General features: G+C 45.5%; 1 protein-coding gene across 1 annotated transcript in view; it reads left to right on the top strand.

The window, feature by feature from the left end:
• Positions 1–27,834, top strand: part of CCDC78 (coiled-coil domain containing 78) — a 131,044-nt gene that overhangs the window by 46,433 nt on the left and 56,777 nt on the right. The window contains exons 7-11 of the mRNA XM_029577285.1: positions 6,921–7,052; positions 12,964–13,095; positions 15,562–15,649; positions 26,049–26,053; positions 26,108–26,287. Of these exons, the coding sequence (XP_029433145.1) occupies positions 6,921–7,052; positions 12,964–13,095; positions 15,562–15,649; positions 26,049–26,053; positions 26,108–26,287 (537 nt within the window). The remainder of the gene's footprint in view (positions 1–6,920; positions 7,053–12,963; positions 13,096–15,561; positions 15,650–26,048; positions 26,054–26,107; positions 26,288–27,834) is intronic.

Genomic DNA, 27,834 nt, shown 5'->3' with positions numbered 1-27,834 from the left:
CAGATCCCTCCCCTCATGAGGCTGCTTAGGCAGTTGCAGGCTCCAGGGGAGTTGTTGATTTTTTTGTTCCCCCTGTTCCTGAGACTGCCTGTTTCCAGGCTTTCAGTCTCAGTGTTTTTTTACCGACAAAGTTTGAAAAAAAAAAAAGGAATTTCTCTTGCCGTTACCTCTCGAGATCGTGGCTAGAAACAGTCTATCTTGATGGCTTCAGACTCCCAATCTGGTTTGCGGGATGGATCTCAAGGTTCCGGACTGGGTGATAGTTACTACTGTGCCAGTCTCTCTGGCTGGGTTGCGGTTTGTCGACATCATTCAGTCCAGGGCATCTGATCTACGAGAGAATCTGCATGGTTTATCAACCGTTTGGAGACCAGGGCAGTCCGTCTAGCCTTGAGGGAGTTTTTGCCATTGGTGAAAGGTCGCTCTGTGGATTCTTTCTGACAATGCGACGACAGTAGCGTACATCAATCAGCAGGGTGGAACCAAGAATCAGCCACTAGCTTGGGAAGTTCAAGTCTTAAATCGTTGGGCAGAGTCCCACGTAGAGGAAATAGCTGCATCTCACATAGCCAGGGTCGAAAATGTCCAAGCGGATTTCCTAAGTCGGACTTGGTTAGATCCAGGTGAGTGGTAGTCGTCAGAAGCCATGATGCAGCTCATCAGAAGTCGTTCGGGCTCTCCTCACGTGGATTTAATAGTGACTCATCAGAATGCCAAAGCGTTTCGATTCTTCAGTCGAAGGCGACAGCACGGACCCGAGGGCATCAACGCTCTAGTTTTACCTTGGCCTCGGGGGGTTCTACTTTATGTGTTCCTCCCTTGGCAGTTGGTGGGCAAGGTATTGAGTCGCATAGAAAAACATCATGGGGAAGTGATATTGGTTGCATCGGAATGGCCGTGGCATCCTTGGTTCGCAGATCTCATCAAAATGGCGGTGGATGGGCCGATTCATTTCAGTCATCTGAAGGGCCTTCTTTGTCAGGGTCCCATATTTTCAGACCAGGCCACTCACTTTTGTCTAGTAGCATGGCTTTTGAGAGGCAGAGGTTGAGGCATAAAGGTTATCCTGAATCTGTCATCACCACCTTATTGCAAGCCAGAAGACAGTCCACTAATCTATTTATGTTAGAGTTTGGAAGGTGTTTGATTCCTGGTATGCTACTCAGGGAATTCGCACCCTCCAGTCCTCCATTCCCAATATTTTGTCCTTTTTGCAAGATGGTTTCGCTAAAGGTTTATCTTCTAGCTCCCTTAGAGTTCAAGTGGCGACCTTGGGCTGCCTTCGGGGCAAGATCAGGGATTCCGCTATTGCAGCTCCTCTGGATGTTATCAGGTTCCTTAGAGGGACTAGGAATTTGCGGCCTCTAGTTTGCACCTGTAAACTCCTCTCTGCCAGGCAAGACTTTTTCATGGGAAACTCCACAGAGTTGAAAATGAGTTTGCAGGTTCGCGGGCACAAAGTATAAAGTGCCCAAGGCCTTTCAGCTCCTTGGGGGAACTGAAAAGTGTCTTCATAATTCTTAAGTCTGAGTCCCACTGGAATAGGCTTTACCATCTTGTAAGCTATGCTGAAAGTCAGATGTCTTAAGCCATGGGTAGGGGGTAAAGATAAAGACAGCTTTCTTGGCGGTATTGTTTACTGACAAGGGGAATAATGCTGTTAAAAAAGAGAAAATATCACAAAACCTGATTTAGGATATGTTTTAAAAAGTTATTCCTTTAAACCAGTTTATCAGTGGCAAGGCCTGACTGGCCTGCTGAACCTCACTGCTGTTTAGCCAGCAGAAATGTTCCATTTAAAAAAACCCATTTAACACTTACTTGACTGAATGGTCCGTTACATTTCTATAGAAGGCTTTATGCAATGGAATAGTTCACCTTTACATTGCCAGCCAGCTTTTTTTTTTTTTATATACGTGATACATTTATGTTCAAACAAATCAATATCTATTATTCCCTGTACGTACCCGGATCAGTCCAGATAGCTGGGTTATGCCTCCCTTCCAGCAGGTGGAGTCAGAGAACAAACTGAAAAGGCACCCCCTGATAACCCAGTGTGCCATCTGTGGTCCCTCAGTATTTCTCTGACTCCAGCAGATGGAAGACAGCATAACCTGTGGTCCTGATCTTACTAATTTAATTTTTATTGAATCTTTATATTCTTTATATTCTTTCAGTGGCCTAATGACTAGATCAACAGCATAGTGAGTATAAAAAAAACAAAAGGACTTTTTTATTGCTAGGGGTTTGGATTCTCCTATTTACTTGCAGTATAAAGTTTCCTCTCAATGCAGGCATAGCTGAGCCTTGTGGTCTTCCAGCATACTTACCTGAAGAGCCAGTGGCAGCCCGGTGAGAAGGGGAGATTTACCGGTGGGCCGGTCTCTCTCCCCTACGTGTCAGAAATTTCATTCCTCCGTATTCATGGACGTCTCCATTCCCTTGCTCGTTTAAAAAACAAAACAAAACAGTAAAACGAGATAGCCTGCTTCCTTCCCGGGCCTCCAGTAAGAGTGGACTCCTACCCGGGTAGGTTACTTTGGCTGCGCCATTGGTCTGCGGATTCCTCTTCCAAGTCTCAGTTGGGTTCCTTTCCTTTTAAGGGGAAGCTTCTATTTGGAGACGATCTGGAGCAGCTTATCAAGGACTTGGGAGACAATAAAGTTTACAAATTGCCGGAGGACAAGCCTAGGTCTATTCGTCTTTTCAATTCCTATAGGGGTCGTTTCCAGGGCCAACGGCATTTTCGTTCAGCTAGGGCACTGCCCTTTCCTTCTCGGCAAGCTCCGTCAAGATCGCAGGCTTGGGCACGCTCCTTTCGGGGTAAGTGGCCTCCCCGAGATGGTACTTCCCAGGGGTTCTCCAACAACAAGACAGCACAATGAAGGTGCGCCGGCTCATTCCTTGTTCCGGTGATAGGGGGCCGTCTCTCTTTTTCGAGAGGAATGGCTCAAGTTCATGTCAGATCAATGGATCTTAGACATTGTAAGTCGCGGTTACGCTTTAGATTTTGCGCTCCCTCTACGGGACCTTTTCCTGTTGTCTCCTTGCGGATCTTGAGTGAAAAGGCAAGTGGTACTCCAGACTTTGGCTTGCTTGAAGACCTTGGGAGCGATCATTCCAGTCCTGCCAGGGGAATGTCGGACAGGCAGATATTCCATTTATTTTGTAGTCCCAAAAAAGGAGGGCTCATTCCGTCCCATCCTGGACTTGAAGAAGGTCAACAGAGCCCTTCGGGTTCCCCTTTTTCGCATGGAAACCTTAAGATCCGTCATTGCGGCCGTGCACAAAGGAGAATATTTGGCCTCTTTAGATCTGACAGAGGTTTATCTGCACATCGGTATACAGGAGCATCATCAAAGGTTTCTCCGGTTCATGGTGCTAGGGGAACGTTACCAGTTTCAAGCGCTATCATTCAATCTGGCGATGGCACCACACGTATTCACCAAGGTCATGGTAGTGGTAGCAACATCTCTGCGAAAAGAAGGGATTCTGGTTCATCCCTATTTGGACGACTGGCTCATTCGGGGGAAGTCACAGCACCTCTGCGAGCAGGCAGTTCAGTCGCTGGTGCTGTGCCTTCAGTCACTCGGCTGGGTGATCAACTTTCCCAAGAGCCAGCTGGTTCCATCGCAAGAGCTGGAATTTCTAGGAGCCCGATTCGACACAATGGTGGGCAAGGTGTTCCTTCCCATGCAGCAAATGGCCAAGTGATGTCTCAGGATCGGCAGCTGCTGACCCTCCCATTGTCCATCGTCTGGGACTATTTACAAGTTCTTGGTTCTATGGCTTCTACTCTGAAACTGGTCCCATGGGCATTCGCTCATTTGAGGCCTTTGCAGAGGGCGTTGCTTTCCCGCTGGGATCCCAAGTCTGAGGAGTTTCACTTTCAGTTGCCTCTCCTGGATCCAGCCCGGAGCAGTCTCCAGTTGTGGCTAGTACCAGAGCACTTTCAACAGGAGATGGATTTGGAAAATCCCCAGTGGCTGATTGTGACAACGGATGCCAGCCTTTCCGGTTGGGGGCGGTTTACCAGTCGCACTCTGCTCAAGGCCAGTGGTCGGTTCCAGAGTCCAAGTGGTCCATCAATCATTTGGAAACCAGAGCGGTTCGTCTGGCATTGCGCAGCTTCCTTCCCCTGGTCCACCATCAGTCGGTAAGGATCCTATCCGACAATGCCACCACGGTGGCCTACATCAACCGACAGGGAGGAACATGGAGTCGGCTGGTGGCCGTCGAAGCCGACAAGCTTATGGCATGGGCAGAGCACAATCTGCGTCGTCTGGCGGCATCTCACATAGCCGGGGTCAACTACGTCCATCCAGTTGTCAGCAGCTAAACCCCGGGGAGTGGGAACTATCCGAGGAAGCGATGCAACTCTTGATCCAAAGGTGGGGTGTTCCCCACCTGGACTTAATGGCTACGCAAGCAAACGCAAAAGCAGTACGGTTTTTCAGCCGCAGACGGGAACATGGAGCAGAAGGGGTGGATGCTCTAGTCCTTCCCTGGCCTAGCAGTGTGCTTCTCTATGTGTTCCCTCCTTGGCCTCTGGTGGGCAAAGTGCTCAGACAGATAGAGTCGTACTGGAGTCTGGTAGTCCTTGTGGCTCCAGAGAGGCCGCGAAGACCTTGGTTTGCGGACCTGATCAATATATTTGGCGGTCGAGGGTCCCTTGCATCTCGGACACCTTCCGAACCTCCTCCGTCAAGGTCCAGAATTTTTCGATCAGGCGGATCACTTCTGTCTCGTGGCTTGGCTTGTGAGAGGCGCCAGCTGAGGAAAAAAGGATACCCGGAGTCGGTGATTTTTACTCTGCTTCGCGCGCGTAAGACTTCCACATCACATACTTATGCACGGGTTTGGAAGGTTTTTTATTCCTGGTGTAACGGTTCTCAGGTTTCCCCGCAAAAGGCCACGATAGTGCACATTCTAGAGTTCTTTCAGGAAGGCCTGAAGAAAAGTTTGGCATACAGTTCTCTTCGTGTTCAAGTAGCAGCCTTGGGCTGCTTGCGTGGCCAGGTGGACAGTACTTCTCTGGTGGGGCATCCAGATGTGGCACATTTTCTGAAAGGAGCCAAACATTTGAATCCCCCAGTACCACAGGTCTGCCCTTCGTGGAGTTTGAACTTGGTTCTTCGAGCACTATGCGACTTGCCTTTTGAGCCCCTCAAGCGGGCCAAGTTAAAGGATTTGACACTTAAAGTGGTGATTCTTGTAGCCATTTGTTCGGCGAGACGGATATCCAAGCTTCAGGCGTTGTCGTGCTGGGAACCGTTCTTGCGGTTTTCGTCCTCGGGAGTTTCGCTTCGGACAGTGCCATCCTTCCTTCCGAAGGTGGTGTCAGCTTTTCATTTGAATCAGTCAGTTGAGTTACCGGCCTTTTCAGATTTGGATTGCGATTCCTCTCAGGCTCAGGAGTTGCGAAAGTTGGACGTTCGTTGGGTCCTTCTCCGATATTTGGAAGTGACTAATACTTTTCGGTTGTCAGACCATCTCTTTGTTCTGTGGAGTGGCCCTAAGAAAGGGCAGAATGCATCCAAGACTACTATCACCCGATGGTTGAAAGAAGCCATTGCCTCGGCGTACATATGTAAGGGCCGTCCGGTACCTGATGGTCTTAAGGCTATTCTATCAGATCTCAGGCGGCGTCTTGGGCGGAGAGTCAAAATGTTTCTCCTCAGGAGATTTGTCGAGCGGCGACTTGGAAATCTCTGCACACTTTTGCTAGGCACTATCGCTTGGACGTCCGGGCTTCAGATACGGATTGTTTTGGTAGCGGAGTGCTCCGAGCGGGACTTACCGGGTCCCACCCCAGTTAAGGCGGCTTGGGTACATCCCAGCTGTCTGGACTGATCCGGGTACGTACAGGGAAAGGAAAATTGGTTCTTACCTGCTAATTTTCGTTCCTGTAGTACCATGGATCTGTCCAGATGCCCACCCAGATAGTCAGGTAAGTCCGTTGATTTCTTTTCTTTCCTTTGCTTCCTACACAGAAGATTTACAGATGCGAAGATGTTCGTTAGGCTGTAAGGCTTGGAAGAATCTACACTCCTTGCAACTACATAGTTCTGACAGTTGGGACCATTTGTTATTAGTTTTTGGTCTAGTCATTGGCTGTTAAATTGTTCAGTGGTTAAGTTGTGTTTTCTTTCTGCTTGGATATTCATTATACTGAGGGACCGCAGATGGCACACTGGGTTATCAGGGGATGCCTTTTCAATTTGTTCTCTGACTCCACCTGCTGGAAGGGAGGCGTAACCCAGCTGTCTGGACTGATCCGTGGTACTACAGGAACGAAAATTAGCAGGTAAGAACCAATTTTCCTTTATTATTATCTAAATATAAGATCGCTGTAGATCTGAGCTAGGAAATAGAGGTTTTCAGTTTACAATTTGAGAACTCCCTGTTCAAAAAAGCTTATGCTTCTTCCAAACCAAAATACCTCAGCGTAACCTTATCAATTTAAGGAAGTAGAAAAAGATGAGAAAAGGTATAATCAGAAGCATAAGATATCACAGAAACCTTCAATGGAAAGGAGATATTCATATGAGTCAAAGCTCATTCTTTTGTGAGAAGAATACATATTCGTAATTCTAGATTTCCATCTGTTTGAGTCACTGCAATAAGAAGGTGGCACTCCTACAGGCTTTACATTTATTTGAATCACTGCATCTCTTCAGTAGTTTGCCTTTTCCATCTATTCATTAACAGATTACATTCACATGCCCCTCCTGTTGTGGACCATGGTGACGCCTCCAAATAAAGCCACTTGTGCAGCGAGAGAGATAGAGAAAGGCACATACACATTAGCAACCCGAGTTCCTAGCAACCCCGTGCAGTCTGTAAACACACATAGATGGCAGAAACTGAGTTGTTCTGATTTTACTCATCCTACTTCCCATTCTTTCTTTGCTCTACAGTCCTTGGTCACCCAGTATCGAGCGAGGATCCTGGCCCTTCAGCACCGACCGTATGACCACATGAATGCCCACGGGGATAGTGAGAACATTGGTGCCCTTAAGGAAGAGAACCAACGCCTCATCAATGAAAATGTAATGGTTCATCTGATCTTTTGTATGTGCATGTATAATATGTATCTAAATTGTCTATGTAATATGAGCATTAATGCTTCCGTAAAGTTTTCCAGTGAAGTGGGACATGCAAGCTGGCCAAATGATTCTGTGATGTGCTGTGACAGTAGACTAACGAATTGCTTGTTGAAGTCATGAAGCATTCACTTGTTCATTATTCAAATGACTAATTATAGTATGTTATAGTCTGATTACTTTTTTAAGCGATGGATTTCAGTAGGAGATTGCATTTTGTAAAGTACACAAGTAAGTTTCTTTTCTAGGGACAAAAATAATAGCTTATTTGTAGCTGTTTATCTCTATTTTCCAGAAGCTGTTTGACTAAAATACTTTCCCATCCCTTTTTTTTCCTGTATATCGAGGTAGGGTGGAAGCTGTTCAAAGAGGTTTTTCCATTCTATACTTAGGGCAAAAATCTTAAGAAAACAGAATCCAATGGGACCTTGGGAACTTAATGTGATGATGCTTTCCTTTTTCCATCTTAGCAAGATGTAACATTTTCTTGCATTAAAATAATCTAAATAAAATTAGTAATAGACTGTGTACTAGGAAAGGTAGTCAGCAATGTGTAAGTGATTTCACGAATAACATTAATAACATGGTCTATAAATGGGCAGCTACAGTGGAGTAAAATGTGGAAAGCACAGGCATATCCTCTATCCTTAGGTTCACATACTGTAACATTAATTTGAAAATATAGCAGTTAAAAGCAAACAAATGATCTGTCCATTAACATATTGAAAAAAGCATTTAAACATTTGCAAATTGACAGGTTTTCCCCTGCTTCACCATAATCAAGTGTTGTGTGCTGTTATTGCAGGATAGACAGACAACTGCCTCTGGCGCGAGATTTTGATAGGCGCCGGAGCATTGCTGATACTACCACCATCTGGGCCTGCTGCTGGTTTCCTTTTTATTCAGCTGCATCAAGAGCTTCAGCTAAACTCAGTCCAGTGCCTGTGAGCCGGTGCTCGCATTCACAGAGTCTGCAGCAGTCCCACTGCCTGCTCCAGTATAAGCTTCCTGTTACTAGGGCAACCTGTGAGAGAGGCGAGATACCGCAGAGTCTGTGAGAATGCACACTGGCTCACAGGCACTGAGCTAAGTTTATTTATTTATTTATTTATTTATTTATTTAAAATCTTTTCTATACCGTCGTTTAGTAATGCACCATCACAATGGTTTACAGAGAGGCACGTAAATTTACATTTGGTTAAATTCTTACTAACAAAGTGCCAAAACATTTATCGGTAAGAAGTTTTCATAATATAAGGTATATGATGTGTGAGCTGGATCTTGTCCTTTTATATGATTAATAGGAAAAACCATACAAGAATTGTACTTTATACTGCATATTCTTAAATTATTCCATAATAATGATGAGTAAAAATAATAAAATATACAGTACGCTACTAGGTGACTTTAGCTGTGTGTAGATGTTCATTTGCTTTTTCATTTAAACTTCATATTCCCCATTCTCATTGTAAAATGCTTTTTTGAAAAGCCATGTTTTTAAACTTTTTTTAAATCACTTTCGGGCCGATACAGTAAGGAGCAGTAGGAAGAAGTGCGTTACGGCCAGGCACACCTGCGTTTGCCGCACGCACAGTTCGGATCACCTACCGCTATACAGTGCCTATACAGTATCCTGGGTGCGTTGGTACCTGTCATTTCAAATGTCATTTCAAATGACGTTTGAAATGACAGGTACCAGGGGGGATTGCGAGTCCTCTACCCTCCTCCCGAAGCAAGGCAGCGCGAAAATTAAAACAAAAGTGAATAAAGTGTAATAAGAGTAATAAAAGTAAACTTACTGCATGTGAATTTCCTTTGAACAGTCCTCTCTCTCTCTCCTCCTCCCGGGCGGGCGAAAGCGGCGGGCGAAAGCGTACGGGCGAAAGTGAATGAATGCATGCCCGTATGCGGCGGGAGCTGGCGGGCGTGCATTCATTCACTCAGCTTCACCGGCGGGCGTGCATTCATCCAGCGGAGGGAGCCGGCGGCGAAAACGGCTTCCAGCAGCCCCCGCCGGCGAAGGTGAATGAATGCGCGCCTGTGCGTGCAATTTGGGAGCTCAAGGCGTGACATCACGACGTTTGACGTCATGGCGTGTGACATAGGCGTTCGCTAATGCACTGCCTTAGTGCATTAGTCACCAGTAGGTGGCATAGAGGCAGCATGTAGATGTTAAATAGTGTCGCCGAGAGTGTGGATCCCTGGGCTACTCCTGTTTTTAACTCAATTCTATCTGATATTGTGTCTTTAATCTGTACTTGGAAAAATCTATTGTTTAGGAAAGATCTGAACCATTTCATTGTTTTGTTCTTTAGACCTATTTCTTCTAGCCTTTTTAGTAGTATGTTATGGTTTACTGTGTCAAATGCTGCTGATAAGTCTAATAGTATCATGTAGTGTTTCCCACTATCAAATCCTCGTAGTACGTTGTCAGTTAGAGAGATTAGTAATGTTTCGGTGCTATAGTGTTTTCTAAAGCCGTGCTGTGAGGGATAAAGTATGTTATTGTTGTCTAGATATTCGGCTAGTTGTTTTTGTACTGTTTTTTCTATCAATTTAGCAAGTAGGGGTAGGTTTGAGACAGGTCTGTAGTTACTTAGAGGTAGATCTTAAAAACATATGTGTGTGCATACTTTTGTTCGCGCCACCGGCGAGAACAAAAGTACACCGGATTTTATAAGATAACGCGCGTATCTTATAAAATCCGGGGTTGGTGCGCGCAAGGCTGTGCAAAATCAGCAGCCTGCGCACGCCGAGCCGCGCAGCCTGCCTCCCTCTGAGGCCGCTCCGAAATCGGAGCGGCCTCAGAGGGAACTTTCCTTCCGCGTCCCCCCACCTTCCGGGAGGATTTACGCGCGCAGGGCTTTTAAAATCTAGCCCTTAGTCTATTTGGGTCACTGTTTTTTTTCTTTAATATTGGTTTGATTATTGCACCTTTAAGTATATCTGGGATTGATCCTTCATTAAGGGATAGGTTAATTATTTTGGCTATTGTATGGGAAACGGTGTCAGCTAGTTTTTTTATGAATTGTATCGATTTTATGTGGTGCTGGATTTAAATTTTTTAGCATGGATTCAACTTCGATACTGGATATCTCATCAAACGTGGTCCATTGTGTCACATCTCTAGTCTGCATTGTAATTTCCTGTTTTGTTGAATTTGGGATTTTTGCTTTTAGGCTTGTTATTTTGTCTATGAAATAGTGTGCTATTTCATTACATTTATTCTCTTGTGGGGTCTGTGTTGTTTCTGTTTTATCATTAGTCAGGTTTTAAACTATATTAAATAGTGTTAGCAAATTTTTCAATTTTTTGGCTGAAGAATAGTTTTTTTGCGTCGAGAATTACTTTTTTGTAATACGCTAGTTGTTTTCTGAATTTAGTCAACCTATCTATTGTTTTCTCTTTTTTCCACTCTTTTTCTTTTTTTCTCAGATTTCGTTTTACTTCTTTTATTTTCTCGTTATACCATGGGTTTAGTTGTTTAGGCTTATGTATTTGCAATCTTTTTGTGGGGATTATATCATCTGCTAATTTACTTGTGGTTGAATATGGTAGTCCCATATTCCAGCCATGCTGTTGTTGCGGCTTCACATTTTTTGTGGTCAAAGTGTATTAATGGTTCTTCTAGTTTGCTTTTCAGTATTTCAGAGTTATATGGTGGGCGATATTCAAACTTTACTGTTTCATTTTTCTGTATTTCTGTTGGCTTTAGGCATTTAATTGTAGACTGAACTAGAAAATGATCTGACCATGGAATTTGTTTATATTTAGTGTTCGTGTGTTCCATGAAGCTATGGTTGATATATGTCAGATCCAGTGAGTGTCCTGCTTTGTGTGTGGGTCTATCTGAAATTAATGTGAATCCTAGTGCTGTCATTATATCATTTAGTGTCTGGCATGTATTTGTTAATGGGCACACGTCCATATGAAGGTTAAAATCCCCAAGCACGATGGTTGGTTTGGAGGTGTTTAGGTTTACCGTTAAGTATTCGATTAGTGGGGAGATGTTTAGGTTAAGCAGGCTGGGGGGGCAATAAATAAGGCATATTTGCATATATTCGGTGTTTAAAACTGCAATCTCATGGTTTTTAGCTATATAATAAATTGGCACCAGCCTGAGCTAGGCTGTCAGTGAATGGCCAATCAACGACATACTTCCCTCTAAGCTAAGGGGCGGATTTTCAAAGGGTTACGCGTGTAGCCCCGAAAACCCGCTCCTGTGTGCGCCGAGCCTATTTGGCATAGGCCCGGCGACATGCGCAAGCCCCTGGACGCGCATATGTCCCGGGGCTTGAAAATATGGGTGGGGAGTGGGCGGGCTGGAGGCCTGGGGAGACAGAGAAACTTGTGCTTATGAGAAATTCACAAAGGAAGTAATTTTCCTGCACAGCGCAACTTCATCAACAAAGGTCGGGGGGGGGGGGGGGTTTAGATAGGGCTGGGGGGCGGGTTAGGTAGGGGAAGGGAGGGGAAGGTGGGGGGGGGGGGCGGAAAGAAAGTTCCCTCCAAGGCCGCTCTGATTTCGGGAACGGGGAAAGCCATCGGGGCTTCTCTAGGGCTCAGCGCGCGCAAGGTGCACAAGTATGCACCCCTTTGCGCTCGCCGACCCTTGCGCACACATGTTATAAAATCGGGTGTAGATTTGTGTGCGCCGGGTTTCGCGCACAAATCTACACCCACGCGTAGGTTTAAAAATCTGGCCCTAAGCGCGTGAGCGATTTCTCACACATTTCGGAGCATCGTTCACAGGCTTTACATAGTTGCTCACATAAATTTTGCTTTTTGCTATTACAGAAATGCAATGCTAATACTGGCACTCAAAAATTGTTGGTTTAAAAAAAATTGTTGCTCCCATGAAAAATGTGCACACATCTAATTACTCCTTGGAGGGAGCACTCAGCAAAGGAGTGCAGAGAATAAATAAATATATAAGTGCCTAAACTGCCAGAGCTATGAGTACTTATGTATTAAGCAAGGGGGAGGGAGGTAAGAGACTCTGCTACTCCTGCTCTGCATTTGGGAGCCTTCAGGGGTGAGGAGTGGAGGGAGGTGAGGATTTACTCAAATATTATTTTGATGGTGGAGGAGGGGGTGGGAGAGTGCCTCTTAACCTGATAATTTTTTAAAGAGATTTTGAGGGGGTGGAAGGGGGGAAAGTGGCCTTAGCCTTATTGCTCTTTTTTTATACTCAGTGAGCCAGGGAGCAGCAAAGTTACCTGGATAACCTAACTGGTTAAGTCCCACTGAATATACTGCTAAAGTGCTGGTTAACTTGCTGTTCACCAGCCTACTCCACATGGACCAAATTGTTGTCATTAATCTTTGGCTGTAAGTGGTCCATACATTAATTGCTGACCATAGGTTGATTGTAATTTGTACATTAATCATTGATTGTAAGTTGATGACAAGGTATCATATGGCTATCTATGTAATGTATCATATAACTATGTATTTATACGTAACCTCCTAATCAGGGCTACTCCTGTGTTATCTGCCTTGAAAGAGAAATTAGCCCTCAGAAAAGTGCACTAAAAATCTAAAATCTTAAATTATGAGATGCTCATCCTTTTCTGTGCAGTCTGGTGCTCAGTTTCCTGCAGTACATCGACTACGGCTGGAGTAACATCTCATAAGTTGGAACTTACTTTGACAACGTTGCACATGTAAAGGGCACAGAGATGTGTTCTGTTGATACTACCACTTAAAATGAGCAGTACTTTGTTTTGTTTACACGACACTACTGAATGTGCAGAGTGTGCAATGATTTGTTCTGCCGACATCCCCGAATATGTAAAGTGAGCAGTGAGGCTTATGTTGATGCAACTAATGGAGATGATGATTTTTTCATGTCCAGGTGCAGTTGCAGGATAGGAATGAGAGATTGTACACAAAGCTTGGGGAGATGCAGGACAAAATGGGGAAGTTGGCAGGCTCCAAAACTGACATATCATCTAAGCTGGTCTTCAGTGAGGAGGAGAAGCTTAAGGTATTTATTTATTTATTTAGGCCTTTTTAAACTGTCGTTCCGTGTATAGATCACAACGGTTTACGAAGTAACATTCATAGTTATAACTCTACAGATATACAATGATTGGTCACAAAGGTGGTATTCATAGACAGTCATTCATATTTATCAAGTGAAATTTTCTAGGATATATTAATGATTGAGCAAGTACTTAAGGCAAAGGTTATTGAAAATTAAAATGAAATGATAGTTTTCACATCTTAGTGGGTGTTTTGAGCATCTTACAGCTTTGGATAGAGACTACAGCTGCTGGAGTCTAGCATAACTTAATGGAGAATTTGAGATAAAGTATAGTCAGCATTTCAATAGCAACTCGTACACTTTCTTTCTTATTTGTAGTGATTGTTTACATAATACAAAAAAAAGCATGATGATAGTAGCAGTAAGCACTTAAAGGGGCCGATGCAATATTTCTGCATAGAAAAGAGGCGCTCAGTGTTGAGCGCCTGTTTTCCTAACGAGTGCCTAGCCACCTCTCCTGGGCATGCGATCCAATATTTAAATGAGGGGTTATACAAAAAGGAGGTGCTAAGGAAAATGTGTGCGTCCCTGGCACCTCCTCAGCATCAGGCGTACAGGAGAGGTGATTGTCAAGCGGGTTAGGAAAAAGGACGCTCAATCTACAAGTGTCCTTTTTCTCCCACTACTGGCATAGACACGCAGAAGATATATGACCTAGACCGTGTATCTTGTGTGTGTCTATTGGGCGTCCATAATTTTTTTTTTTCAAAAACGTTTTTTTTAACTAAATCTGCTTTATTTGATTCCTCCTACTCAGTATCGCTACGATACTATTAGGAAGAATTACAGAAAGCAGGATTTTTTTTTTCAATGGGCCCTCGAGTGTGGCATACCTTTATGCCAGCCCTGGGCTGGCGTAAAATTTGCCGCATTGTAATGGGCGCATTGGCCACGCAGGAAAATTTTTTGCATTGTGGGGATTAGCTAATAGCCTCATCTACATGGAATGTACATGTGATGAGCACTATTAGCTATGCGGTGATTTGGATGCACGTTTTGGACATGCTAATCCCCGTATTGCATCGGCCGTTATGTCCGAAACGCACGTGCAGTCGCGTGTTAAACCATGCTTTAGCCGCGGCGCATGGATTTCATCGGACCCTTTGAGGATCAATTTTTAGAGATCTGCTATGAGTATTGTCACAGAAATACCAGAAGCCAAGCCAGGGGAGCAAAGCCTGTATCATCCTTTCAGCTTCGCTTAGGAGATACCATAGGGATTCTTTTGAGAGGCTCTGGGGGAAATGGGGATGAGAGTTTGGGGGAATGGTGGGGAGGGGGGATTGTTTTTTTCAAGGTTCAGAGGGGGAATGAGAAGGGGCTTGGGGCAACCCAGCACTTTATTGGGTGGCAGGGAGGGGATTAGGTAGTCTGGCACTTTTTTTTTTTTTTTTAATTGTTGGGAGGGAGACCTGGAAAACCTTTTATTGTTATTGGATTAGGGGGAGGGTGTTTGAGCACTGACCAAGCAGATTTAAGTCTCCTATTGCAAAACCTAGATTTGCCAAGCCAAGTTCGTCAATGAAAAGCAGTGATAACCACTTGACTTTCTGCTCCTGCCCCCAGAACTGACCGGTTTTTAATTGGCTAAATTTGTGCACCTTGGACATATGGGGTAATTTTAAAAGGAGTTATGCACGTAAATGCAACATACTTTCATAGCAATTTTCAAAAACCATTTATGCATGTAAATCTTATGGACAATCCAATGGTATATATTGTAGCAATTTTCAAAAGCCCACTTACACAAGCAAAGTGCATTTACATGTGTAAAACCCAGTTTTCTACGTGTAAATCCTTTTAAAAATTACCCCCTTAGCTGGTTAAAGTTAGCCAGTTTAAAGGAGCCAGTTTTAAAAGGGGAGAGTTTAACTGGCTATCTCCCAAAGTAGGCCAGTTAGATGATTTCAAAATGTACCCCTTTGCATTACACTTCCATAACTTCAGTAACAGGACACACTGGGATCCGTTGTCAAAGAACCTCTGAGCAGATAAAAAAAACTGGCTAATTTTAGCTGTTGATCTTTATGAAAATCTTCAGCTGAAAATGTTCCTAAATCTAGTTGATCAAAGTTTGACTGGCTAGATTTAAGACTGCTTTTTGCATGACTAAAGTTGTCCACTTAAACTTAACTGGCTACATCATAAGCCCACCCTAGGAACTGCCCTTTTTTGAGCAGCTAAATTTGGCCTCCTTGTGAATTTTGTAAATTAAGTTTAGCCAGTCAGTGGATGTTTAACCAACTAACCTTTGGAGTTAGCTGATTTAACAGTTTGCACATCTGCCCCATTGTGACTGCTGCCATTGTAGTGTGAGCTGTCACTGAGTTCTGTCACTCCAGTTATTGAGACTTATTTACTGTAAGCTTCCATTCTGTTCTTGAGCAATGTTTGATCTTTTTTCAGATTTCCAAGGACCTTATCGACCTCCAAATTGAGACAAATAAGTTGCGAGAACAGTATGAGGCAGAAACCTTTGAGCTAAAGAAACACAGTAGAGGCTTTTTTTGCTCATAAAAGTGAGTTTAATTCATCTTGCTTATTCTGTGGCAAAATTGAAATTTTTTTTTTAGATAGTATAAATATTTTTGATAATCTGCAAGGGTTTCAGGTTGTAAGTTACAATCCATCCAGCAGCCTCCTATAAGCAAATGCCTCCGCCATCTTAAATGATAATCTCTGGGTGGATCCAATATGGCCGCCTGAAAGGAAGCTGCTCTCGGTGGCTCTGCACTGGTTAAGAAATTTAACCTAAAAAATTTTTTTTATGCCGAACAAGAGAAAAGAAAGGGTTAGGGTTTATCCGCCCGAACCCAGCCCTCCAACCGACCAATGCTTGATCCGGGAGTTTGCTGTTCCTGCTTTGGAATTGAGGGCGTTAACCCCTGCTGGTGGAACGGAGAGAGGAGCTCTGTTCTCACCGGAGGAAATAACCTTAAGCCCTCCAGACCTACGACATCTGCTCTCAGCTTCCCCCTCAAATGGCATCGCAGATGCTGGAGAAACAGGAGGGAAACCTACCGGTCGGTCTCAGCTGGTCGGGAGCTAGCAGTGCTAATTCTGAGAGGGTGCAGACTTCGACCCTGACCAGAGTCTGGAATTCTCTGAGGAGGGGAGAGGAAATATTGTAGATGATCTGCTGGAGACAGTGAGTGCAGAAGATCAAGTGGCTGGAGCTGGAGGGGTGAGTCAAAACCCGGTGGGGATTATAAGACCAGCAGTTGTAACTCTAGAGTCCCTTTGGGATTTGGTGGCAGGCCTTGCCACTACCTTTCAGGAACAGTCCCAATGATTGCAAGGGGTTTTTCAACAACTGGGATATGGTTGTCCAAGACCATCAAGGTATTTTGGTGGTACTGCTATTCAAAATTTGGAGGAGGAGGTGAAAACCTTAAAAAATACAACTGGAAAAAAAAGGGAGTGGCTTATTTATGCCACCACCTCGACCTTCTCGATGTATGGAGAATTCTCCACCCCAATGAACGAGATTATACCCACATATCGAGATCCCCATAACACACTATCACGCCTTGTCTACTTCTTATTTCCAAACAGGAGTTTATTGCAGTGTCAAAGGCACAGATAGAGAACCCTGGCCATTTGGACCATGCACCTATCTCCATTCAGTTAAAAACCCCGGGATCTACCCCCCCCACACGCGCATATGGTGTTTCCGTTTTTCCTGAAGGATGATCCCCGATTCAAGGCCTTCCTCAAGGAAAGATGGACAGACTATGCAAAAATAACCAACAACATATCACCAATATCCATCTATTCTGGGACACTGAAAGGCGGTACTCAGGGGGAGATTATCTCATATGTCCACACGCGTAATAAACAGATAAACAAGTCAATCCTAGAACTAGAAAAATCCCTGGAAAAAGCGAAAAAGTCCCTGATTCAAAGCACATCATTGCACACAGAAATGACTCTATAGCATATTGGGACAGTTGAATACTCTGCTGGATACTAGAGCGCAATCTTACCTGTGGAAGGGCCAACAAAACCTCTTTAAATTTGGAAATAAGTCCAGTCGATTATTAGCAAATTTAATAAAAATGCAGAGGAAAAAATCCTTTATCGCCAACTTAACCTCCGCATCAGGGAGGAACGTTTCCAGTGAACCTGAGATCAGTGAATTATTTAGACAGTTTTATAATACTTTATATGCGTCAGACGTTCAAGAGGAAGGGAGCTCAGAGATCAAATTTTTCAAGGATATTACCATGCCCACGCTTTCGGCATCCCAACGTGACTTTCTGAATCACCTGCTTCAAACATTCGAAATTTCACAGGTTATCTCTGCTGCCCAACCAAGCAAATCTCTTAGTCCAGATGGATTCTCTTACGATTTCTACAAAATATTGTCACCATACATAAGTGAGCACCTGACAAATTACTTTAAAGAGAGACTGGCACGGGAAGGTTTTCCCACCTCCTTTAATACCGCACATATTATAGTACTTTCCAAAACCCGGAAAGACCTAAAAAGCACGTCATCATACCGACCTATATCATTATTGAATTGCGATTTAAAAATATATTAGCCAAGTACTAGCTGAGAGATTAAAGATTCTCCTCCCTCCCTGATTTCTCATCACCAAGCTGGTTTTGTTAAAGGCCGCAAACCAGTTTCGACTATTGTAAAACTGTTAACTGCCATGACAATTTGCCAAAATCAGGACATCCCAGCGATAGTTATTGGCTTTGATTCAGAGAAAGCTTCGACCGCGTAACCTGGCCATATCTTTTCTCGGTTCTTCAAAGATTTGGAATTCGTGGCAAGTTTTTACAATATATCTCCATATTATACTCAGACCCCATATCACGCATACTAGTAAATGGCCATTTATCGGATGACATTGCTATACAAAGAGGAGTACGCCAGGGATGCCCCCTATCCCCTCTGTATATATATTGGCCCTTTGACCCCCTTTTACGGAAAAATAGATGGAAGTAGACGGGTGAAGGGATTTGGTGGTCCTAACCATATATTTAAAATAGCCGCCTTTGCAGATGACTTACTGGTATACCTTACGCAACCCTCACTGTCACTGCCAGCAGTACTCGAGCTTTTAGACCACTATAGCTCTTTTGCGGGGCTCAAGGTTAACTATGTTAAATCTGAGGCTCTTGATGTTACAGGTATACTACATACCACTTGCAGCACAGACTTCCCCCTTAGATGGTTGACAAACGAACATATCTAGGCCTACACATCCCACACAAAATAACTAATCTATACGCGGCAAATATACAACCCCTAATGGAGAAAACGCTGGCTACTTTCAAGAGGTGGACGGACCTACCACTGTCGCTGATAGGCTGAATACAACTCTTTAAAATGGTCCTAACGCCTAAATGGCTATACATCCTTCAATTAGCCCTGCTATGGATCTCAAAAAAGGACCAACGTCAACTCCTACAGGCCCTACGCTCCTTTCTTTGGCGGGGGAAACGAGCACAACTTGCACTATCCACACTCATGTGTCCAGTAGACAGTGGGGGGGCTGGGTTGTCCAAACCTGATGTATTACAACTTAGCCTGTTCCATCCGACACATTAAAACTGGCTTTTTGCAACTTCTACGGTTTCCCCATATGCATACCTATTAGAGTGGTATGGAGTTCAGTCCCTTAACCCGTTAATATTGATTCCATCCCAAATGATCCTTTCCCACATAAAATCGCAGGTTCTGCTATGGACGTGCAGGACAGCCTGGCAGACGCTCTGTAAAGTAGGGAACTTGCAAAATCCCCTTAACCAGTTTGTTACGATTATGGGACACGACTTATTTCCGCTGGGGAAGTCAGGAGGCATTTTTCAACGCTGGCATAAACGGGGACTTACCTACATATCGGACCTGTATGATAGGTTGACTGGAGCTCTGCTGTCCTTTCAAATCCTCCAACAGAGATACGCTTTACCAGTAGAGGACTACTATGCATACCTCCAAATCTCTCATTTCACAAAATCTGGGACACAACAATCGGCAAACACACCAACAGTTCAAAATTTAAGGGAAATAGTCCAAGTGGGGGGAAAAACCAAGCCATCTGTCTCCTATTTCTATAAGGAGATAGTGGGGTATGCAAACTTACACCCAACACAACACCTATACTCTAGATGGCAAGGATGGCCCCTCTTTTCCCTAACATATGCAGAATTTGAGAAATTTGAGAAATGTTTTAAAGACTTGATGAAGATCTTTGAAAATGTACGTGTACAAGAAACGCAGTACAGATTTCTTTGGATGAGTTATATCACCCCTACCCGATATCAGATGAAGTTCGCACAAACACCACAGTGCCCAAAGTGTGCCGATAGAGATAGCAATTATTTTCACTGTTTTTGGGACTGTAGAAAGATTTCTTCATTTCTGGAAGCAGGTATGTTGTACTTGCTCTGCCATCCTGAAAAAGACTTTATCGCCAAACCCCAATTTATGGCTGTTCGGGATGGCGAAATCGACCCACGTTAAATTATCAACCCCAGACCTCTTATTCGTCCTGAAGGCAGGACTGGTGGGCAAACAAGTCATCTTAACAAATTGGCTAACTACAGATACCCCTAGCCACGACCAATGGTTTAAGAAAATGGTGCACCTCTGCTCTATGGAGCACGCCATTCTTACAACACATACACCAAAGAAGTCTGTACAAACCAACTTAGTATGGGCAGCCTTTACAGGGTACCTGGCTCCCAAAGTGGGTAATTGTATAGATCCATGGTACGGTGAGGACACTTCCCAGGATTGAGAGAGACCACGCAATCTTGACAACAATGGAAAACTAGGATTGGTTCAGAGACAACAACACGAGGACAGAGCGGCATACAATTACTGGTTCTTCCATACTGTCTCTTTCTCCCGATTCTTCAACCTTCAAAGAACATGTGCTGGAGAGGAAGGGAGGGAAGGGGAGGGGGGGGGGGGGAAGGATGACATATGAGTTAATGGATTAAGGATGTACCACTGTTTTTGTTGTAAGTTATAAACCTCAATAAAGATATTTACAAAAAAAAAAAAAATACAACTGCAGTAATAGTACGTTAGCGACTGGCCTCAGGTAGGTAAATGGAATTTCTGGAAAATACAATTCACATCTAACCTGCAGATGTTAAATTTTCCAAGATAAAAGGAGAACTGACTGTGATAACCTTAAAAAAAATATTTGGGGGATATTTTAAAAATCCCTTCAGATAGAGTTCCTGTGATTAAGAGGGCAATTTTTTTGTCCCAGAAGCAAAGTTCATCGAGAATTATTCCTGTTGAGAACTTATCCAATTTAACCCAATATTTGGAAGAATCTCAAGTAGAAGTCATAAGCAGAACAACACTACTGGTGACTTTTTGCTCAGTATATGATTTGAATACAGTAATGCTGTTGCACTGGAGGTGGACTCTTGGCCTGGTGCAGAATTGGTACAGCCCTCTGGTCGGACCCAGAGAGCGCCTGCCACCAGGAGGCAAAGCACACTAGGAGACAGAGGCTAGCTGGAGCTTCACCAATAACAGTCCGGAGGCTCTGCAGGTTGAGCCCTTGGATTCCTGGACCGCCTGGGCTTAGGTGGGCTTCTGAGGGTCTCCCGGAGAGGTAGCGGAGAGATATTCCCACCAAGAGCAAAGGTGCACGGCTAGTGGAGAACAGGTGAGCTAGATTGGAACAGAGAATACCAGAGACCTCTGGAAGGAGACAGGGACTAAAGGTCCTCCGGACAGGATAGGCAGCGCCTAGTGGTCTAGCTTGTAGAAGGCCGTGGGCAGCGTCAGAGCAGGCAGGCCTGGTGGTCACAGGAGAAGCAAAGAGACTGACCGAATGGAGTGCAAGGGTTAAAGCCAGGGTATCTATCCGAGAGAGGTCAGCCAAAGCAAGGGTCAGTTCTAGGTATCAGTCCGAGCGTGATCAGTGGGCAAGCAGAGGTCAGTTCCAGGTATCAGTCTGAGCGTGGTCAGTGGCAAGCTGAGAGTCAGTTCCAGGCAGCAGTCCAAATGTGGTCAGAGGCAAGCAGAGGTCAGTTCCAGGCAGCGGTCCAAATGTGGTCAAGCAGAGGTCAGTTCCAGGCAGCGGTCCAAACGTGGTCAGAGACAAGCAGAGGTCAGTACCGTGTTACAGTCCGGGCGTAGTCGGAAGCAAGCCGAGGTCAGTACCGTGTATCAGTCCGAGCGTGGTCAGAGGCAAGCCGAGGTCAGTACCGTGTATCAGTCCGAGAAGGTACAACCTGGGTAGCGGAACATGGAACAGGAATCAGGAACAGACGCTGGGACACAGGAAGGACCACAGGAACGCAGGAACACTGGAACAACACTGGAACAACACAGGAACGCAGGAACACTGGAACAAGCACAGGAACAAGGAACGCAGGAACACTGGAACAAGCTGTTATGGTTAATGGTGTTTGGGTGGATCCTTGGACACTGTGGCAGCTGACCACGCCCACGGGGGGCAGTCCCGTGAGGGACCACGGTGTCAGGCGAGACTCCGGACAGACAAACACAGATTTGAATCTTATATTAAACAGTGTGAATGACCACCAGAGGTGGCAGTAGTGAGTAGTGGTTGTAGAGCCCGGCTGGGCGCGTCTCACACAGAACGCTGGAAGAGCGGATCCTCTGCAAGGCAGTGCTGTAGTGGAAAGAGGCTGAGAGTTATGAGCACACAATAAGATTAACATTCAGAGTCCCAATGTAGAAATAGGAGAAGCTCCGAGACAGGGAGAGCAGGCCCTCGAGGAGCGAGTACCTGATCCCTTAGAGCAGAGAGACTTGGTAGCAGTGTACTCACTTAGTAGTAAAAAAGATTCCACTAGACAAGAGGTCTGGCACCGGAGCGGAGAGCAGGCCCTCGAGGAGCGAGTACCTGGTTCCAGTGAAGCAGTACTGTGGAGAGAGATGGTTTCTGTACTCACTGATGGTAACTGTAAGTTAGTTCTTCCAAGTAGAAGGGTAGAGGTTGCAGGCAGCGACACAGGGAACATGGGCCCTCGAGGAGCGAGTACCGGTTTCCTGATAGCACCTGAAAGAAGCAAGAGGCCCCCGAGGAGTGGGTACCCCGTTAGAGACCCCGAAGTGTAGTAAGAGTTCCAGATAGAGCTGGAGTGGCAGAGTAGCTTAGGAACGGAGAGCAAATTCCATCCGTACGAATCCTGTTGCTAACTCATAGAGCTAGCAAATACTGTAGGCAGATATACCCAGAAGTCGTGACGTCAGAACAGGGGGATGCCCCTGAGGTTCGCGCTATCGTAGAGTTAAAGATGAGGGCGGCGTGCGTGCACGCGCCCTAGAGGTACCTTGAAGGAGAATGGCGGGAGGCAGCACCAAAGCCGATCTGGGGACGCCAGAGAGAACGGCAAGCAGACGCCGCGGCGGCCATCAGTCCAAGGTGAGCAGGAGGAGTCGAAAGTAGAGAGCGCTAGGCGGGGCGAAGCCGTCGAAGACCGATGGACGCAACACAAGCACAGGATCAAGGAATGCAGGAACACTGGAACAAGCACAGGATCAAGGAACACAGGAACCCAGTATGGCAACTAGCTTCACACAAGTGTGACGACCCGTTTGCCAAGGCGAGGAATTGAGGGAAGGCCCTCACCTTATATATGATGCTAGGTGATGTCATTGGGAGGCGTCTGGCCGAGGTTCCCACACTAGGCCCTTTAAATGAGGGAGTGTCGCCCTCGCGCACACCTAGGGGCAGGGCCAAGGATGCCAAGGATGCGGAGCCCCTGCGGGAGCTCTGCTGAGAGGCCTGCGAAGACGGAGGTGTTCGGGGGAGGCGCTGAGGACGCTGAGAGCTGGGAGGATGGAACGGAGCTCGTGGAGGGAAGCCCGAGGTGAGCAGGCCCGGTCATGGCACCAGCGCAGCCGGGACGCGCAACAAATGCGTTCCTACTTTAAATGTTTGGATATACCTTTTCTGGGTGGCCTGGTGAGAATCTATCCTGATTTAGCCAGACCAACCCAATTGCGCCATAAGGACTTCTTGGAATTGAAACCTGAAGTAGTTTCTTTGGGTGCAAGTTTTTTATTAAAATACCCATGTAAATGCATAGTGAAATTGGGGGGCAATACATATATTTTCTTTGATGTTGTACAATTAAGGTATTTTCTGATAGCTAGAAGGCATGAACCTGTTATCAACTTGAGTAGCAGTGGATCTAATTAGAAAGTGAAGTTGGGATACTTTCAGATTACCTGTATTTTCTTTGTATAATATATGCGATGATTCTCCTCATTTACTTGTTCCATCCACCTCTCCCTTCAATTTCTTCTATGATATTGGGAAGTGTGTTACGAATAATTGTTTTTTCCTTGAATTAGATGTTTACCTATTTTTTATGAAAAGTTGATTGTTGTACACACTTGAATTTCTTATACAGAGTGTTATTACTTTGTTATGTAAATGAAATGTAATAAAGAGAAAAAAAAAAGACAAACTCCAACTAGACCTTCATGCTCTTCCATCCAAGAAGCTGATCAGACCTTTCTGGCCACCCTCTCCAGAGTCCTACCCCCAAAGTCAAGGGGTCTGGGGATAAGGGGTCTGGGGATAAGGAAACTCGCCAAGGTCTATGATGGCCCAGTTGGAAATTGTGGCTGAGAGAGTTTGCACCTTGGTAGAGGGGAGGGGTTTATAAGAAAGATCCCAGATCCCAAGACCCAAACATGGCTTGGGATCATCAAGGGTTGAAGGGCCTCAAAAGCCTTCTTATGGCTTAGGGGCATCCAGGGGTGGGTGGCCCCTGTGTAGGCCCAAAATTTTCAATCTCGGATGGGCGCATTGGGATGGAGAGGGATAGGTGACTTTTCTGGTGGGGAGGAGTGGGGGAGTCTAGAGTTGTGCGTAAACATGAGCCACCGGTATGAATAATAATTATACCCCCTGAGAGAGATGTAATTAACTTTCATATGTTAACTTTCATTCATTAAGCCTTCCGGGTACTAAGATTGGATGTACTATCCAGCATTAATACTTAGGGGGTAATTTTCAAAGGAAAATTGGTTCTTCCCTGTATGTACCAGGATCAGTCCAGACGGTGGGTTATGTCCCCCGTCCAGCAGATGGAGTCAGAGATTGCTGCAGATTGTCGCCCGAACTCCTAAGGACAAGACTTCAAAGATGTGCTTGAGATAAAGTTCAAGTTTGTGGTCCTAAACATCCTTCAATGCCGTGGCCCCCACCACCGGGATGGTGGTGTGCTTGGTAACCAAAGAGACAGAGGAATCCTCCTTGAGTATCTTAAGCAATTCCAAGCAGTCCTCAGGGAGAGGGTAGAGCTTGTTTATTGCCCTACCCACTTGGAGTCCTGCCTCAGGAGACTCCCATTCCCGAAGAAGCATCAGCTTGTGCATAGGATGGAATGGGAAGGTACATGGAGGAGCCCTAAGTTCCCCAGGACCGGGTCCACGTTAGCGGGCATAGCGGCTGTAACAGTATCCTTAGGGGACACCTCAATTCTCAGCTCCTTCAAAATGAAGGGAATAAGTGGTTCCAGTTCCTCCCTTTGAAATAGGCAAAGCACTCGTGGGTCATCCCCCTCAAGAGGGGGGGGGGGTGCTTGGAAGCAGGGAATCCGGATCAGGATCAGGAACCGGCGAAGGCTGGGGGGGGGTCCGGAGGCGGCGGGACCCCCGGCACCACCCTGACCCTAATGGAACCCTGCCCCTCTGGCGCTGCAGATGGCTGCGGAGATGAAACCCGCTGGATCTTTGCTGGAAGGGGCCCTGGGGGGGGGGTCCTCATCCTCCAGCAGGCTAGTGAGATAGGATTTGTGCATGAGAAGCACAAACACCATGGAAAAACGAGGCTTAGACTTTCCGGGGGGGGGGGGGGGGGGGGGGGGGAGGAGGAGAGGGAGGGGGGGATAGGTCAGAAACCCCCTCCGGAGAATGTGCAGGGCTCAAATCCGGAGGAGAAATCAGAGAATCAGGCTCACCTTCCTCCTGCAGTCCCAATTCAGCATCAGGAACTGCTCCCAAAATGGCTGCCATTCCTGCGGTCTGCTGAGCCGGGAACGGCCTGGCCACACGGCGTGCAGCCCGCCCCTGGGTCGCTGGTTTTGCGGGTGCCGAGGAGAGACTCTCCCCACCCGGCAGGCACCCAGAGCAGAACCCGCCGCAAGAGAGCCGCGTGGCAGGCTCTCTGCAGGCGGTACAAACGCTGGAACGCAGCATCAGCTGAAGAAAAAATCACCGCTAAGAGAAAAATCAGCTGTGCTGAGCCCTGCCAGTAAGCGGAGGCAGAGACTGAACCCTGCACGCTGCCAGAGCTGTCCGCTGTCCTTAAGATTGCTTGCTGATTAGGGCTTAGTATAAGCCATTAGGGCTTAGTATAAGCCCTAATCAGCTTTGAATAAGCTTCCCTGCCAAAGGCCTGAGGACACTTCTCAGGGATAGACAGCCAGCAAGCGAGAGTGACTGGACCACCAGTATCTCCCCAAAAGGTCACCGGGAAATGGGGAGCCTAGGCTGAAGAATCAAGGGGCAAGCCCCCCTAGGCCCCCAGCAGAGCGAGGAGATAGAACTGTCTCCAAGAAACAAACAGAGAAATCTTTCAAAACTTCCTTTTTTTTTTTTTTTAAATTATCAATCGAAACTAATACTTGCTTGATCCTGACTCCCTGGGTCATTCCCTTTGAAATTGAGTTTTCAGGCTTATGGGTACAGAACTTTGTGGGGGACACTGAAAATCGCCATCCCTATGAAGCCGTCAGCATAAATTTTGATTTTATTTAGGTCATTTGCATGTGTGTTATAGTACTATGTGATAACACAAATGCATATGCAAATGATAATGCCCGTGTTATTATTAATGCACATTTAAAATGCATTAACACTCTTTAGTTAATAGCAGTACTTGCCCTTCTTTCTCTCCTCTCTCACTTTCTTTCACACAGAGACACTGTGAATGCTACTTTAGAATGTTATTATTATTATTATTTTTACTATTATTTGTAGATCCTGTCCTTAGAGAACCATATCATGGAGCTGGAGCTCCACAGGGAGAAGTTGACTAATGAGCATCAGATTGCACGAGAACGTTTGCGAGCTGTGGAGACCAATCGCAAGGAGCTGGCTGATGAGTATATTGTGCTTAAGAGCAATTATCTGGCCCTGAGCAAGGAGCATGAACAAGAGGTAGGCCCAGACCTGTCTCCTCAATGACTCACTCTGTGCCTGTGCCTCTCTGCTCCTCTTTGCTCACTGTCATGCTGTATGCGACACTTCAATGTATGCATAATTCTTGCTCTCATTCTCTATGCTGACTTCCATTGTACATGGGTGCATCTTCTGCCTTGCTCTGCTAAATTATATGAGGACAGACTTACAGATCTAAACATGTATAGCCTAGAGGAAAGATAGGATAGGGCCTAGTGTAGATATGACAGAGACATTTAAATACCTCCAAGGTTTCCATGTAGAGGAGGCAGGCCTATGGCAAAGGAAAAAAGACTCTAGAATGAGAAGTCATGGAATGAGGGTGAAAGATGATAGATCCAGGAGTGATCTAAGGAATTTTTATTTTTTTTTACAGAGAGGGTAGTGCATACATGGATCAGCCTCCCTGTCAAGGTGATGAATGGAGTTAAACACAGAGTATCTCTGAGGGAGTGCTGGGAATTGTAAAGCTGAATAGATAGGCTGTAACGGCTTTTTCTGCCGTTCTGTTTGTGTGTTTCTATGAGTGTCCTCTGCATAGCTTTGTTGTTCTGTACCCTTGTGAGAGCACTTTTTATATCTGGTGTAGATCTGTCAGTGTACTCTACAATTGGTATTACCCTGCATTTCTTCCAATGTTTATTTATTTATTTAAATCTTTTCTATACCGTCGTTCAGCAGGGATCGTCACAACGGTTTACAATAAGGCACATAAAAGTAATGATACTAAAATTTGTCAGTTTACATAGGTGCCATAAGGTTCGGTAACAAAGGGGGTCATTTATCAAAATGCGATAAGGCGTTTTCGCATGCGTTAAGGGCTTATCGAATGCGAAAAGCCCCGTTAACGCATGCGATAGGCCCTTACCGCATGCGAAAACGTGTTTAACGCATGCAGTCGCACCATATCGTATGGTGCGATGCAAATTCAGAAAATAGGAGGAGTTAGGGGCGGAGAGTGGGCTGGGTTAGCCTGTCTGCGAAGAGCTATCGCACAGCCGTAACGCCGATTTTAACTACACCTCTTTGAATTGCGTTATGCTGTGCGATAGCTGCCGTGACCATGCGGTAAGGTTTCATCGCCCTTTGTGATGTCTCCCATAAGGCCTATTTCAGGTGAATTGAAGGGTTGAGTGAGAGAGAGAGAGAGAGAGAGAGAGAGAGAGAGAGAGAGAGAGAGAGAGAGAGAGAGAGAGAGAGAGAGAGAGCCTGGCCATAATGTTATGGCCCATAGGTAGGAATTTGTATCCCTATGGCCCACCTAGTAACTCAAGGTGGGGATTAAGTAAGAGTGTAGGGGGTTAGGGGCCACTTTGACATTCTACGTGACACCTACGAACAGAACAGTAGTCTCATGAAAATTTGATGACCTTTGGAGTGAGGAAACTCACTCCAAGATGAGATTTGGGCAATGTTCTCTCAACCTAGCTTGATGGACTGTAACATCAAGCTAGGTTGAGAGAACATTGCCCAAATCTCTTCTTGGAGTGAGTTTCCTCACTCCGAAGGCCATCAAATCTTCACAA

This window comes from Rhinatrema bivittatum, chromosome 14 (genome assembly GCF_901001135.1).
Source record: "Rhinatrema bivittatum chromosome 14, aRhiBiv1.1, whole genome shotgun sequence".
Lineage (NCBI taxonomy): Eukaryota > Metazoa > Chordata > Amphibia > Gymnophiona > Rhinatrematidae > Rhinatrema > Rhinatrema bivittatum.
This window is presented reverse-complemented; position numbering and strand designations above follow the sequence as displayed.